At 43.5% G+C, this 13,214-nt stretch overlaps 2 protein-coding genes across 2 annotated transcripts in view; one reads left to right on the top strand and one right to left on the bottom strand.

Moving 5' to 3' along the window:
• Positions 1 to 12,279, top strand: part of LOC149367986 (uncharacterized) — a 38,162-nt gene extending 25,883 nt beyond the window's left edge. The window contains exons 8-9 of the mRNA XM_089575480.1: positions 10,024 to 10,122; positions 12,146 to 12,279. Of these exons, the coding sequence (XP_089431606.1) occupies positions 10,024 to 10,122; positions 12,146 to 12,279 (233 nt within the window). The remainder of the gene's footprint in view (positions 1 to 10,023; positions 10,123 to 12,145) is intronic.
• On the bottom strand, positions 7,738 to 8,934 carry LOC149367987 (uncharacterized). The gene has a single exon (XM_089558099.1). The coding sequence runs from the start codon at positions 8,917 to 8,919 to the stop codon at positions 7,738 to 7,740; it is 1,182 nt and encodes a 393-aa protein (XP_089414225.1). The 5' UTR covers positions 8,920 to 8,934.
• Positions 12,280 to 13,214: the final 935 nt, after the last annotated feature.

Raw genomic sequence — 13,214 nt, 5'->3', positions numbered from 1 at the left:
GGAAAAATCCATAAAGATGACGTCTCTTTGTTTACCGTTGTTTATAGCAGTTGCAAAGTCGTGTATTGTTTGAACGAATTGAGTTATTGTCGAGTAGCCTTTTCGAAAACCATGCTGGTGATTTGTTAGAAAGTGATGTTCCTCAAGGAAAGCCAGAATATCTTTGTGAATTATGTGCTCCAAGATTTTACAAGTAGTTGATGTTAATGAGATTGGGCGGTAGTTCGCAATGCGCTGCTTATTTCCTGCTTTATGGAGTGGTTTGATTCTGGCGGTCTTCCAGTCGCTCGGCACTTGACCAAGGCGCAAGAAATGTAGATACAGAACATGTAAATATTTTGATACCCATTCTGCATAATGTTTAAGAAATCCATTCGGGATATCATCTGGGCCGGAAGATTTTCGGATGTCAAGATTAAGAATCATGTTCAAGATTCCCTCTTCAGTTATCTGAACATCAGGTATAGGAGGGAGGTATGTAACATCGTAACAAGGTAAACTGCCGTTATCTTTGGTAAATACAGATTTAAAGTTTGCATTAAAAAGGTTTGCTATATCTTTGCTGTCATGAGTCAACGTGCCATTCACATCAAACACTTCACACTGTTTTGATACAGGGCTAATGCTTCTCCAAAATTTATCTGGTGCAGATGCGATGTAACTTGGCAGTAAGTCGCCATAATAGCGCTGCCTGTCTCTGCCTACTTGGACTTTAAGCTTTGAAGTTAAATCAGAGACTTCTTTTTTGATATTAGGCGAGTTTTTTATTTTTTTCTTTAACTGTTTCAGCCGTCTTTTTAACCTTAGTGTTTCACGTGATATCCACGGGTTTCTATGCTTCTTTTTCTTCGTGATTTGCGGCACAAACGAGTTAACACAATCGGTTACAATGTTTTTAAAACGGACCCAAAGCTAATTTACATCGCATTTGCTGTTTCCAAATTCATCAAAATTAAACGCAAGCTTGCCAATAATTGAAACGTCATCTGCCCGAGTGAAGTCAGGGAAGGATAAACGTTCTATTCTTTTGTCTAGTGAAGTATTGCTGAGGGTTAGTACCACCGCATGGTGGCCCGAAATTCCTGGAAAGACCTCGCAGTCTGTCTGAGCTTTGATGGATCCACTGACAAAAAACAGGTCCAAAATTGACTTAGAGGATCCCTGAATTCTGGTATAGTCTTTAACTATTTGCAGCAAGTCATATGAAAATGCAATGTTCAGCATTGCTTCACCAGCAAGATCGTGTTTTATAAGCGAGACAGTCGGCCAATGTATATTGGGCAAATTAAAATCCCCTGATAGAATTATTCTGTCATTCGTTGTAATATTCTCATCCAAGTATTTATCCAGCTCCTTGAACACAGAAACAGGTGAATTAGGTTGTATATTTCTCCTAGAATGTATCTAATACCATTGTAATAAGCTTTACAAAAAATACCTTCAACATTGTGTATATCCGGCATTCGCAGGATATTAAGTGATGACTTCAAAAGAATACAGACACCTCCACCTCTGCCGTCTCAATCTTTCCTATATGCGCTGTAGCCAGTAGGAACAAACTCACTGTCATATATGAAGTCATTTAGCCAAGTTTCTGTCAGTACTGCGAAAGCAGGATTATGCGAAAGGATAAGGGCCTCTAACTCCGCGACCTTGTTTATTACGCTCCTGCAGTTGATATTTATTAACTTTATTGACCGGGCGTTAGGGTTCTGGTGTCAGTCAGACCTAGTGTTACTTAGCTGAAATCGTGAATTTTTCGTTTCGTCCCAACCGAAAAAGTCGCCATTTATGCTCAACTTATCATACACTAGTTTTACTTTTGCGCAATTTCCTCTCTCTTCTGCACAGCTTTTCCCCAAATTCTGCCTTATGTCGCGAATCCGCTTCGAAAAGTCTTCGGAAATAGATATATTAGAGCCTTTTCGCTTATGGGCTGTTCTGAACAAAGGACATTTTTTCTCGGTAATCGAGAATTCTCAAAATAACAGGACGTGACTTACTTTCTTCTTTTTTCCCTATCCTATGACATCTTTCATTGCCAGCTACCTCCTTGCCGAAATATTTCGTAAAGATGTCTTCTTGCACTGTTTTTAACAGTTCTTCGTTTGATTCAACAGTTGGCTCATCAGTCGTCAATCTGATTCCGAAGCGCTGACACCTGTGATTCAAGCTTCGACACTGCAGATTCCACAATCTCGACTTTCATGCAAAGGGCATTCAACCTTTTTAACTGCTCATCGATGCCATCAATACGCTCAGTTATTTTGCTAAGTTTGTTTTCCATTTCCTTCTGCGTGCACTGTATGCCCTCAACTGTCGAACTAATCTTCTTTTGGCTTTCCAACAGTTCAGACAGCATTTCCTTTTCAGATGGCCCAGGATTGGATTCAATGTCACCACAAGATAACAGATAATTGGTGGACGGCAAAACACAATTCAAGAACATTTTAACACACAGTGGGCAAGGCAGCAGCACTAGGAAACGGTTATCGCTTCGGTAACAATATGCTGGCAAGTAGTTACTAACCTGGACAGCGAAACAGAGCGGATTTCTCAGCATGTTGCCGTCAGTGCTGCAGCCGGGCCCACTGGTGAAGAACTGGTTTGAGGGATCCTTTATAGCTGGCGAATGAACCACGTGAGCTGTTGTAATCGCTGTTGGTATCAGGATGCAGGCGTCCGGGCAGGTGGTGATATTGCTCATAGCCGGTGTTGCTGCGTCGTCCGCAGGGATGTAGTGCGCACGTGCAGCCGGCGAGGAACCGTCATGCGCAGCGTTGAGCAACCCAAGAAATACCTGGACAGCGAAACAGAGCGGATTTTTCAGCATGTTGCCGTCAGTGCTGCAGCCGGGCCCACTCTATAACGGCAGAAAAGTTAAGAAAAGAATATAACGAAAGAAAAGTTCAGCATGGTGACAATTGCCACCACCCCGTTTCAAAGGGGGCGCTCCTCTCTTCCATCCATCCATCCATCCAGCGGTTATCCGGAACCTCGGTCGCCGGCTTTGACCGCGTAGCTCGGAGCTTCTAGACAATCATCCGTTAGCGTCAGCCGCTCGTTTTGGCGACCGAGGCACGCATAAATCTCCCAGCACGTGGGGTCCCTCATGTGGTGAGTATAATGTCATGTAAAACAAATTGGCAAAACTTTGATAAGCATAAGTTTTTCTAAGAGCACTACCAAGACACACCACCAGCCAAACCAGGTGCAGCCAGGGCTATTGCTTTCGCAACTTACCGGGCTTAACCAAGCTAAGCCTCTGCCAATTTTTTTTACGACAGCAATACGAACGATACGCGGTTGCGATTACACTAGAATTAGTAGGGAGGGTGTGGTACGACCGGAGGAATGCAACAGGGTTCGTCTACGGCGGCGACGTCGAAACGTGTCGCCCGATGAGAGGCGCTCATGGAACGGTTGGCTGAACAACAGCGCAAATCGAAGTAGGGTATGTTCGAAAACGTCAAATAACCACTCTATGAAACATAGCGCTAAAATATAACGGTGAGACCATCGAGCGCTCCATTTCTCATAAATTTCTGGGAGTTTTGTTTGAAGAAAACTTGAACTGGTCAAATCATATCGACAGCATAAAAACCAGTATTGTGAGATCTATTGGTATTATTAATAAGTTAAGAAACCTGCTACCCCAACAACTGAAAATTCAGCTGTATTATAGTCTAGTGCATTCACGCCTTCAATACTGTTTATCCGTTTGGGGAACTACAACAAAAACCAACCTAGATAGGTTATACACATTACAGAAACGAATAGTACGCATTATAGAAAATGCACCTCACAGGACTCATTGGGCCCCACTTTTCAAGAAGAACACTGTGCTAACTATCGAAAACCTGGTAAGCAGAAAAACTGCAATTGCCATATTCCGCGCAGTCAAGCTTAATGAAACTGAATTTTTCCGAAAATATCTGCTGAAAGAACACAGCTACAACACAAGGTGCACAGCTAACAACATATGTAAAATACGCACAAATTATGGCATGCAAAAGCAATCCTTTGTTATACCCGATTTGTTAAATCGTCACCCAGCCTTCATGACAACTGTAAATCAATCACCGTCCATAGGGGTTTTCAAAAAGAAGTTGAATGCCTACTTAATGTCATAGTAGAAAGGACTTGACCGTACATTTCTTGCTTTTTGAGTGCTAGTTTCTTACCTTTGCATCACGTTTTGTATCGCTGCATGTTTTTTTTTCCGTTTTTTCACCTATAATTCAGTGCCTGCAACCGCTTTCATGTCCACATTTTCCTTTTGTTTTCCTTCACCGTATGCTGAGGTGCGGTGTGTGTTGAGAGGCTGACACTCGTCAGGCATCATCTGTGCCTTTTTGTCAGCCTCTTAGACAAACCTGTACATTTGTATCACGTCTGCCTGAAATAAACTTCAAACTTCAAACTTCATCTCGGTGGACACCCGAACCTTTATCTGCGTGTGGCTCTGAAAATCTTAACCGAAGCGTTGGCCTTGTCGAACCGCCCCGTATTCTGGAGGTGTTGGGTTTGATCCTCAGTGCCGGCGGGTGAACGCGTCTTAAAATCGGTACATGATTTCCCCACCTTGGTTTTCTTGGATGAAATGCCTAGGAAGAAGGTTCTTGATCAAAGCAGTAGCCGGCTTAACCAGTGGGTCTGTTGCCATGGTAACCATTCAGAGGGCGATTACCACTGAAGGAGGAGGACACGAGGAGAGCGTAAGGCGCAACCGGTGGGAGGTTGTCGAGGGAATCGCCTGGAAAGTTCAGTTCAGTTCAGTTCAGTTTATTTACCTTAAAGGCCCCCTTGTATCGGGGGTATTACATAAGGGGTGGGATTTTAATGAAATGAGCAAACAAAACAGCGAATATTATTTAGCACTGAAGGTGATCGGTTACATGTTCTTGAAAAGTAGAGGATGAAGCGATGTTTACGATGTCAGGGGGTAGGCCGTTCCAGTCCGTTGCTGCTCGAAAGAAAAATGAAGCAGAAAAGGTGGCAGTATGCGGTGGCGGCCGGGCAATTTGTAGGGGATGACTGGTGCGGTGAGATATGCGTGCGGCAGCTGTGATATACGGTGACCGATTGAGGGAAGAATGAAATAATTTGTGATAAAGGGTGAGACTTGAAATGCGACGACGGAACGAAAGGGGCGGTAGTCCTGATAATGCTTTTAATGAAGAAATGCTGACGTCATATGAGTATGAAGAGTGGATGAATCGAGTTGCACGGTTTTGGACAGCTTCTAATGCATTAATTAAATAAGTTTGGTGCGGGCTCCATATGGCAGAGGCATATTCTAATTTTGGTCTGATGAGCGATTTATATGCGAGTAATTTTACGTGTTGAGGGGCAAGGCGGAGATGGCGCTTGAGAAAACCAAGTGTTTTATTCGATGCTGAAATGATGTTGCCAATATGGGTGCGCCAAGATAAATCACAAGACAAGGTGACTCCTAGATACTTATAAGATGATACTGAATTAATCGAGGTGTTAGAAATGAAATATTGGAAGCGATGCGGGCTATGGCGACGAGACAAGGATAAGAGGTTGCATTTATTAGGATTTAGGGACATGAGCCAGTTGTTACACCAATTAAGTACGCTGTTAAGATCGGTTTGAAGACTAAGTTGATCACTAGAGTTATTAATAGTTCGGTAAATAATACAGTCGTCAGCAAACATTCGAATACTGCAGGAAACGTGGTCAGGTAAATCATTAATATATATTAAAAAGAGTAATGGACCGAGTACAGATCCTTGCGGAACGCCTGATGTAACCGGGAGGCTGTTAGACAGGTGGCCGTTAGCAAACACTGATTGAGAACGATTAGTGAGAAACTGCTCAATCCACTGTAGTATGTTAGGATGTAAGTTCAGCTGTGCAAGTTTTACTAATAAACGACGGTGGGGAATTTTATCAAAAGCTTTCGCAAAATCTAGAAATATGGCATCAGTCTGTTTGTTACGGTCAAGATTAGTGCGCAAGTCGTGAAGGAAGAACGCTAATTGGGTTTCACAAGAGAGGCCCTTACGAAACCCATGTTGTGAAGAATGGAAGAAATCATTTGAGTCTAAGAAATGTACAATTTGAGAGTAGATGACATGTTCCATGATTTTGTAGGGTACGCTAGTTAATGAAATGGGGCGATAATTCATGGGGGAGTCTCTGTTACCTGATTTGTGGACTGGAACGACCTTCCCCGTTTTCCAGTCATCTGGAATGATCCCTGAAGAGAGCGATTGCGAAAAAATCAAAGATAAGTAGGCTGCACATGTTGATTTCACATTTATAAGCAGTTTTGTATTAATCATGTCCATACCAGCTGATGATGAGAGTTTCATGTTATCAATTATGGAAGCGATACCATCTGCGAAGAATGTGATAGCTGGCATGATGGCTTCTGTGTCGAGCGATGGTAACTGTGAAGGCATGTCAAATTCACTCGTGAAAAGAGATGCAAATGCGTTATTAAATATTTCTGCGCATTCATGGTCAGTAACCGCTTCGTGCAAGTCGTTAGTGAGTGTAATATCATGAGTGTGCTTAGGATTTAAAACCTGCCAGAATTGTCTAGGATTGCTGATTAGTAGCTTCGGTAAGTCAGTGTGATAAAATGAGCGCCTGGCGCTACGAACTGCAAGTAAGTATGATTTCTCAGATGCAAGGTATTTTTCCCAAGTGGCTTGATTATCAGTGTGTTTGGCTGTACGAAACAGGCGTTTCTTCTTGTTTTCTAGACGTTTTAGATGCTTAGTAAACCATGGCTTATTGCGGTTATTTTGGAAAGATACCCTGGGAATAAACATATTAGAGAGCATATTTAACTTATTTTTGAATATCAACCAATTTTCGTGAAGAGAGTGAGTGTCGAATGTGGATTGGTACTCTGAAAAAAACATGTTAAGGTCTTCAGTTATTGCATCGTAATTCCCTTTATCGTAAATATTTATTGTTTTTCTGGATGGGTGCTTCTGAGCTGGGGTAAATGAAAATAGAGCATGTAAGATTTTATGGTCGCTGATTTCAGGAAGATAACTAATGGATGATAGGTACTCAGGGCTATTAGTTAGTATTAGGTCAAGGGTATTTGCGGTTGCATGCGTGACGCGAGTAGGTCCCGAGACTAACTGTGTGAGGTTAAAATTTAAACAGACATCAATGAAGTTGTTGGCCTCTGTATTGCATGTTAATGAGGAAGTGCCTAAACTCTGCCAAGCAATGTCCGGATAACTGAAGTCCCCGAAAAGGAGAATGCGCGCATTTGGGTATTTAACAACAAGATGATTTATAGTATCATTCAGATGTCGACAGAAGTTTGGATTTGACTGCGGGGGCCTATAACAAACGCCAAGAAGTACTGTTACAGGGGGAGTGCGAATAATTAGCCATAATGATTCCATATCAGATGTGACGTGTGCAATAGAGCATGATAAACCTCGGTGAATTGCAACAAGAACACCGCCCCCCCCGTGAGTCTTTCCGATCGTTTCGGTAGACGTTGAATTCCGGTAAGTCAGTTAAAACTTCAGCGTCGGACACGTTACTGTTTAACCAAGTTTCAGTTAGTATAAGTATATTGCTCCTGGATGACGAAATTACGTTGGATATGAGTTCACGCTTTGGGAGGAAGCTGCGGATGTTAGTGAATATCACAGAAAACGAGAGAACATTTGAGGGAACATTTGAGGGTGTCGCGCGCTGGCGTTTTATTGGTGTAGGGTGAAGGGACGATTGCTACGCGAGTTGCTTTACAGTGTTAGATGAAGTGTCAAAAATATAACGGTTCGAGCCGATGTGAAGTGTTTTAAATCGCAAGGAAAATTTGGCACACCTGGCTTTAGCAAATGCAACAAGTTGTTTTCGCGCGTGACGAACGGCATGCGAGAAGTCCTCTCCAACACTATAAACCGTGTCTTTCAGATTTCGCCCATTTGATAGGAGGGATTCTTTAGTTTTGCTACTTGTGAATTTCACGATTATGGGACGATTTTTATCTTGTGAGTGACGACCGAGGCGATGAGCTCTTTCTATTTCGTGAGGTTCCACAGTTATTTGAAGGTTATTACGGCAAACATCATTGATTAGTTTTTCAGATTCTGCACACGTTTCGCTATCAGTAGTGTCAGGGATACCATAGAAGATGAGATTGTTACGGCGTGACCTGTTTTCAGCGTCATCTATGCGGGTTTCTAGTTCCTGGATTATACGCGCCATGTTGCTTGTGTCAGCCTGCATCTTTTCAATGTCGTTTCGGAGGGGAAGTAGTGCTTGGTAGTGTGTTTCCAGGTCGGCCATACGATTGCTTAAATCGGTTATGGTTTTATCCGTAGTAGTGAGCTGGGATTTCAGTCCTTGTACTTCGGCTATTAGTTGGGTTTGGCCTGCGGTTAGTTTCTGGAGTTCCGCGAGTACTGCACTGTTGTCGTGAGGACCAGGGTTAGTTTCGATATCTCGTGATAACAATAGCAAAGAATGAACAACGGTGGCACACTCGGCGGCAATGACAACACAGCACTGTGGGCTCGGGAACTGTACCAGAACATAATTGCTTGATCTTTTGGCAAATAAGGCATATGATTTACTAACCTGCATTGCAAAGATTAGCGGATTAGATGGCTGCGCTGAGGTGCAGTCACCGAGCCCACAGAACGGTGCCGGTGGCGGGGGTGCTTTTATATGGGGCGAAGCTGTTGATGTCCGTGATGATGCGGCCGTCCAAGATTCCTTTGGCGCCGGCAGCCACTGTTCCTCTGTTGTAGCAGCAGTCATCCGCGGCGGGCAGCTGACGAGCGGCAAGCGGTAGCGTCCCGGCTCGTCACTGGAGCATGGTGGTGCGCAGTCAAACGACGCACCCGAAAGAATGCTTGCCAAGGTCGGCAACAGTAGGCTGACGAACAGCTGGTTGATCGTCTGCATCGCAAAGATTAGCGGATTAGATGGCTGCGCTGAGGTGCAGTCACCGAGTCCACCTACCGTGGAAGGACGAACGGGGTTACCGTGAGATTGTAGGAGAGTGTAAGAGAGAGATAGAGAGAAAGATTTGTTTTCCTACCCTCATATAGCAAAGCGCAACGGAATCATGGCTATCAAGTAAAATCTCCGGAAGCAGCTTGCAATAGAAATACTGGGATGTGGCGAGAGCAGAGGAATCACTAACCGGACGATGTTTACCCTGTAAGAGAGAGGGCATTGTGAGAGCATAGGAATGCACAACTGCAGAGTGGTCATCGTGAAAGGGTAATTGATTTTTTCCAGACGGCCAAAGACAGCAGCAACCTGACCGCCTCTCTCCCCTCCATTACATGTGCCGAATTGTTTAAAAAGGGTGTTAGGGAATATATATTGCACTCCTGCTCAGCTAATTCGGTTCGTGGTGCGTTTTACTATTTTTACTCACTTTTCTCGAATTATTTTGTCCTGAGAAAAAATGAATATTTAAGTACCTCAATCCTAAAAAGCGTCAGAAGGTAGCACATACGAATATATTGATCACTGTGGGGCAGTATGAAAGAAAGGGGGCGGGAGGAGGGGGGAGGGTTTCTTTTTTTTTTCAGGAAAGGAATTTCCGCAGTATATGTCGACAAATGTACTCCACCTTGGGGGATTCTCCTAAACATTTGACCAACACAGTTCCCACTTCGAGTTATTGTTCAATTTGCTATCACCCTCACATAAATTGGCCGTGCCAGTTAACTAAACTGGTAGAGCGACTTGTCTGGTGAAGCAGTGGTCCCGGGTTCGAACCCGGACCAGGGTGAATTTTTGTCTTAACTACAAAGTTTCTGAGAAAGCTGTATAGCTTTCCTTTGTAGCCGCATGGCTGCGCTTGGGTCGATGTCAATGAATGGGTCAGTGTCAATAAGTAATTATTCCCTTATTAGTATATGTCTCACATCTCGGTGGACATCCGAACCGCGCCGTAAAAGAGGGGATGGAGGAGGAAGTGAAAGAAAGGAAGGAAGAGGTGTCGTAGAGGAAGGTCTTCGAAGGTCTCCGGAATAATAATGCAACTTTTTGCAGGTGGTGGGAAGCGGCCACCAGATTATAAGCCAAAATACTCCATCCTGTACGCTAGCGATAACTGTATTCTAATCGGCGATAAATATCCTGGACCAGAAGGTAAGTTACTCCATCGATCCTTTACCGCGTGCCAATGTATTATTTTGAATAATTTTAAATGGTCGTCATCCGCGCCGTCGACAATATACTGAAAGATCGCAAGAAAGACAACCTCACTATGATTAGATCACTGATTCTCAGCGTAATCCTGCCGTGTTAACTCGCCGAATAATGAACACCCTTTCTTGGTGCCATTTTAATGTGTTTTTTTTCGCGTGAATTAGCCAAAGAATAACAAAAAAAGCAACTCAAAGATAAATTGACACATTTTAGAACGGTAACACGACATGTGGTGTTGTCTGCCAAACGAGAGGATACGAAGATGCGAGCGTAGTAAGTTAGGTCCGAGTACAGCCTTTTCTGGTACACGGCGCATAGGGTAGGAAAGAAGGGAGAGAAGATGAAAGACAGCAATGAAGCTCATAGATATGCGAATGTAAATGAAAAATTCACATGGACACCTAACTCTAGTATACTTCCAGAATCGCTTCTGCAGACAGTCGCCGGTTTTAGCACACGTACTAATTATATGCAGAGAGTTAGGCTCTCCCAGAAAGTACCCGAAGTAGTACAAAAATAACAAAAAAGTCCGTGAAACGCTGCGTTTGCTACAGTAGAAATCCGTTGTCGCCTCTTGTGCATGCAATTAGTGAGCGTTTTCCACGCTTTTTCTTTTATATTCCTATTTTACTATTCTCATTCTTGTGGGTGCTGGCGTAGGAACGCATGCACTCTGCCAAGACCACTTTTCTTGTTTGTCTACTGCTTTTCATTTTTCACCTCCTTATCCTTCGAAACAAACTCACAAGGATATTAAAATCACCTCTCCTCCTCCCTACATTTTCAATCATACAGTGTCGCTGTGTGTTGTCAGTTATACATTGTCTGCTTGTAGAGATATCCCTGTTACAATTTACTGTTATCAAAGTCACTCCCGATAAGAATTTTTATCGTTTGTTCACTCCATACATCAGAGTAGGTCGGATGACATCTAGCTACAAACTCTGCAATGCACATCTTCATTAGAAATATAATCAGGAGCCACTACAGAGCAAAGGCTTCAGTGGAGGAAGTAGGATATATGTCAGGTGCCTCCAAAAACGTGATCGCTGTAACAGGGCACACCGTAACGAATATGCGACTGTAGGCGCTGGCCTGACTTTAATGAAACAAAAAAATCATGGTCGAGCGCAGAACAAATACAAGAAAACTTGCAGACATTTACCTAGCGTTGATCTTAAAGCAATAAAAGCAGAAATAAGTTAAAAAAAACATTTTAATGCACCGGTTGCTTTCACTGGCAGTACCAACAAGCCTGGCTCTACTCTCAGGCACTTTCAAGTCAGGCGCGACTTCCGTTTGCTAGCATTGTCGTGATGCCTGTGGGTTTCCAAATCGGCACACATCCTCATTCGTCTAGTACGTATGCGCTGAATTCATGTCTACATCGTATGCCTGTGGCCTTTATTTTGCAACCATCAAAGTCCTATGAAACGGCCGTGAGCCTTGAGAAAGCAGCCAAATCTGGTAGAAGACAGCAATGGGGGCCTATTGGTTTGACCATCCGCTTCAGATGCGGGAGGTGCGGGGGTTCGATCCCCTGTGCCGCCGGGTACGCACCGGTGATACAACCGGTACAACCTTCCCCAGGCTTGGCTCTCGGCTTATTAGGGGTGGAATGCTTGGGAAATAGGCGCTCTTTGGCCGCAGATGCTTTTGCCCCATAAAAATTCATCATCATCATTATCATCAAACGTGCTACAAGATGAGCCCCAGTTTTTTAAAGAGAAGAACCCACTCGAAAGCTGTCCCAGACGAACTCGTGTGTTGAATACACACATCGCTTTGAGTACAGGCAATACAGTTAACTCAAGCACGGCAGCAGTCTAACTTACGGCGATTGGCGATGTGCATCATTCTCCTTTACACCATCATCATCATCAGCAGCATAACTACGCCAACTACAGGACAAATGCCTCTCCCGTGTCTCTCCAAATAACTCTGTCCTCCTCCTCTCTTACAGAGAAGACAAATTGTACATTATGGACTACACTCAGCCGCATGGAAAACCTTCATTGGTCCTGCGAATACATGTTCGAGCTGAACTGCGTACAGCCGAATATTACTGTGGGCAAGATCGCTGATTGTTGGAAATAATAAGAAGGCCGTTTTGAAAGGATCACAACAATAAGGAAAAAGTGTTACAGAGAAATTTTTCTTGTCGTCAGAACTACAGCCCACAGTGTGTTGTACGCTAGGTTCTACAAAATATGCGTCATAAAAATGCTGCACGAGCGCAAAACTATTGAAAAGATGCGGCGACAAGGAACCCTCTCCTTTGGAGGCATCTAGTGCATCGAACGGGTGCGCTACCTTATAACAAGATGATATTAATACCCTCAGATTATGGTATATATCAATACTATCTATTTACAAAGTCTTCAGAAAGCAGTTCCAGAGCCAGCTAGAAACAAAACACACTCAGGCAGAAAACAGTAGAGTGGAGGAGTGGTTGATGGAGTCACCAAGAGGTCACCAAGGAAAGATATACTTCCGTTTTGATGTTATTTCGGCCATACATATCGTTAAGATGAAAACGGACCTTGAAGCCACTGGTTCCAATGTCGCCACATCAAACCAGTTTTCCGCAACATGTGCAGTTCAAGAAGAAAGAACACGTCTTTGTGTACTTGGTCGTACTGCCGCGCTGTGAAGTATTATAGTGACAGAAGACAAATGAATTCGCTTTTTCAATGTCAGCTGTATGGTATTCCAGAACAGGATTGCGTCCTTGCATATGGTGAATTAATGCTCAGTTATTTCTAGCACGACACAGTGGTGGCAATTTACCCAATAACAAAAGTGCCCTTTTTTCTGGAGTGGTGTATTAAAGCGCAATATCTTGGACAGTCGCAAACGAAAGATACTTTCTTGCCCACGCGAGCGGGCATTTTATGTACTTTTGAAATTGTGTCACTTTGGTGCACGCAAATCTGCATAGGCTAGTACATTGGCAACGATGGAGGATAGAAATCAATTCTGTTGTGCAATCGTTTGCTCGACACTTACCAAAACTTAGCAGAAAAACGTCA

This window comes from Amblyomma mixtum, chromosome 1 (genome assembly GCF_055824585.1).
Source record: "Amblyomma mixtum isolate Tamu chromosome 1, ASM5582458v1, whole genome shotgun sequence".
Taxonomy (NCBI): domain Eukaryota; kingdom Metazoa; phylum Arthropoda; class Arachnida; order Ixodida; family Ixodidae; genus Amblyomma; species Amblyomma mixtum.
Note: the sequence above shows the minus strand (reverse complement) of the source record. Positions and strands in the feature narration are given on the sequence as shown.

What these genes read in the sequence shown, in the direction of transcription:
- LOC149367987 (XM_089558099.1), bottom strand. Translation starts at nt 8,919, where the DNA reads ATGCAGACGATCAACCAGCTGTTCGTCAGCCTACTGTTGCCGACCTTG.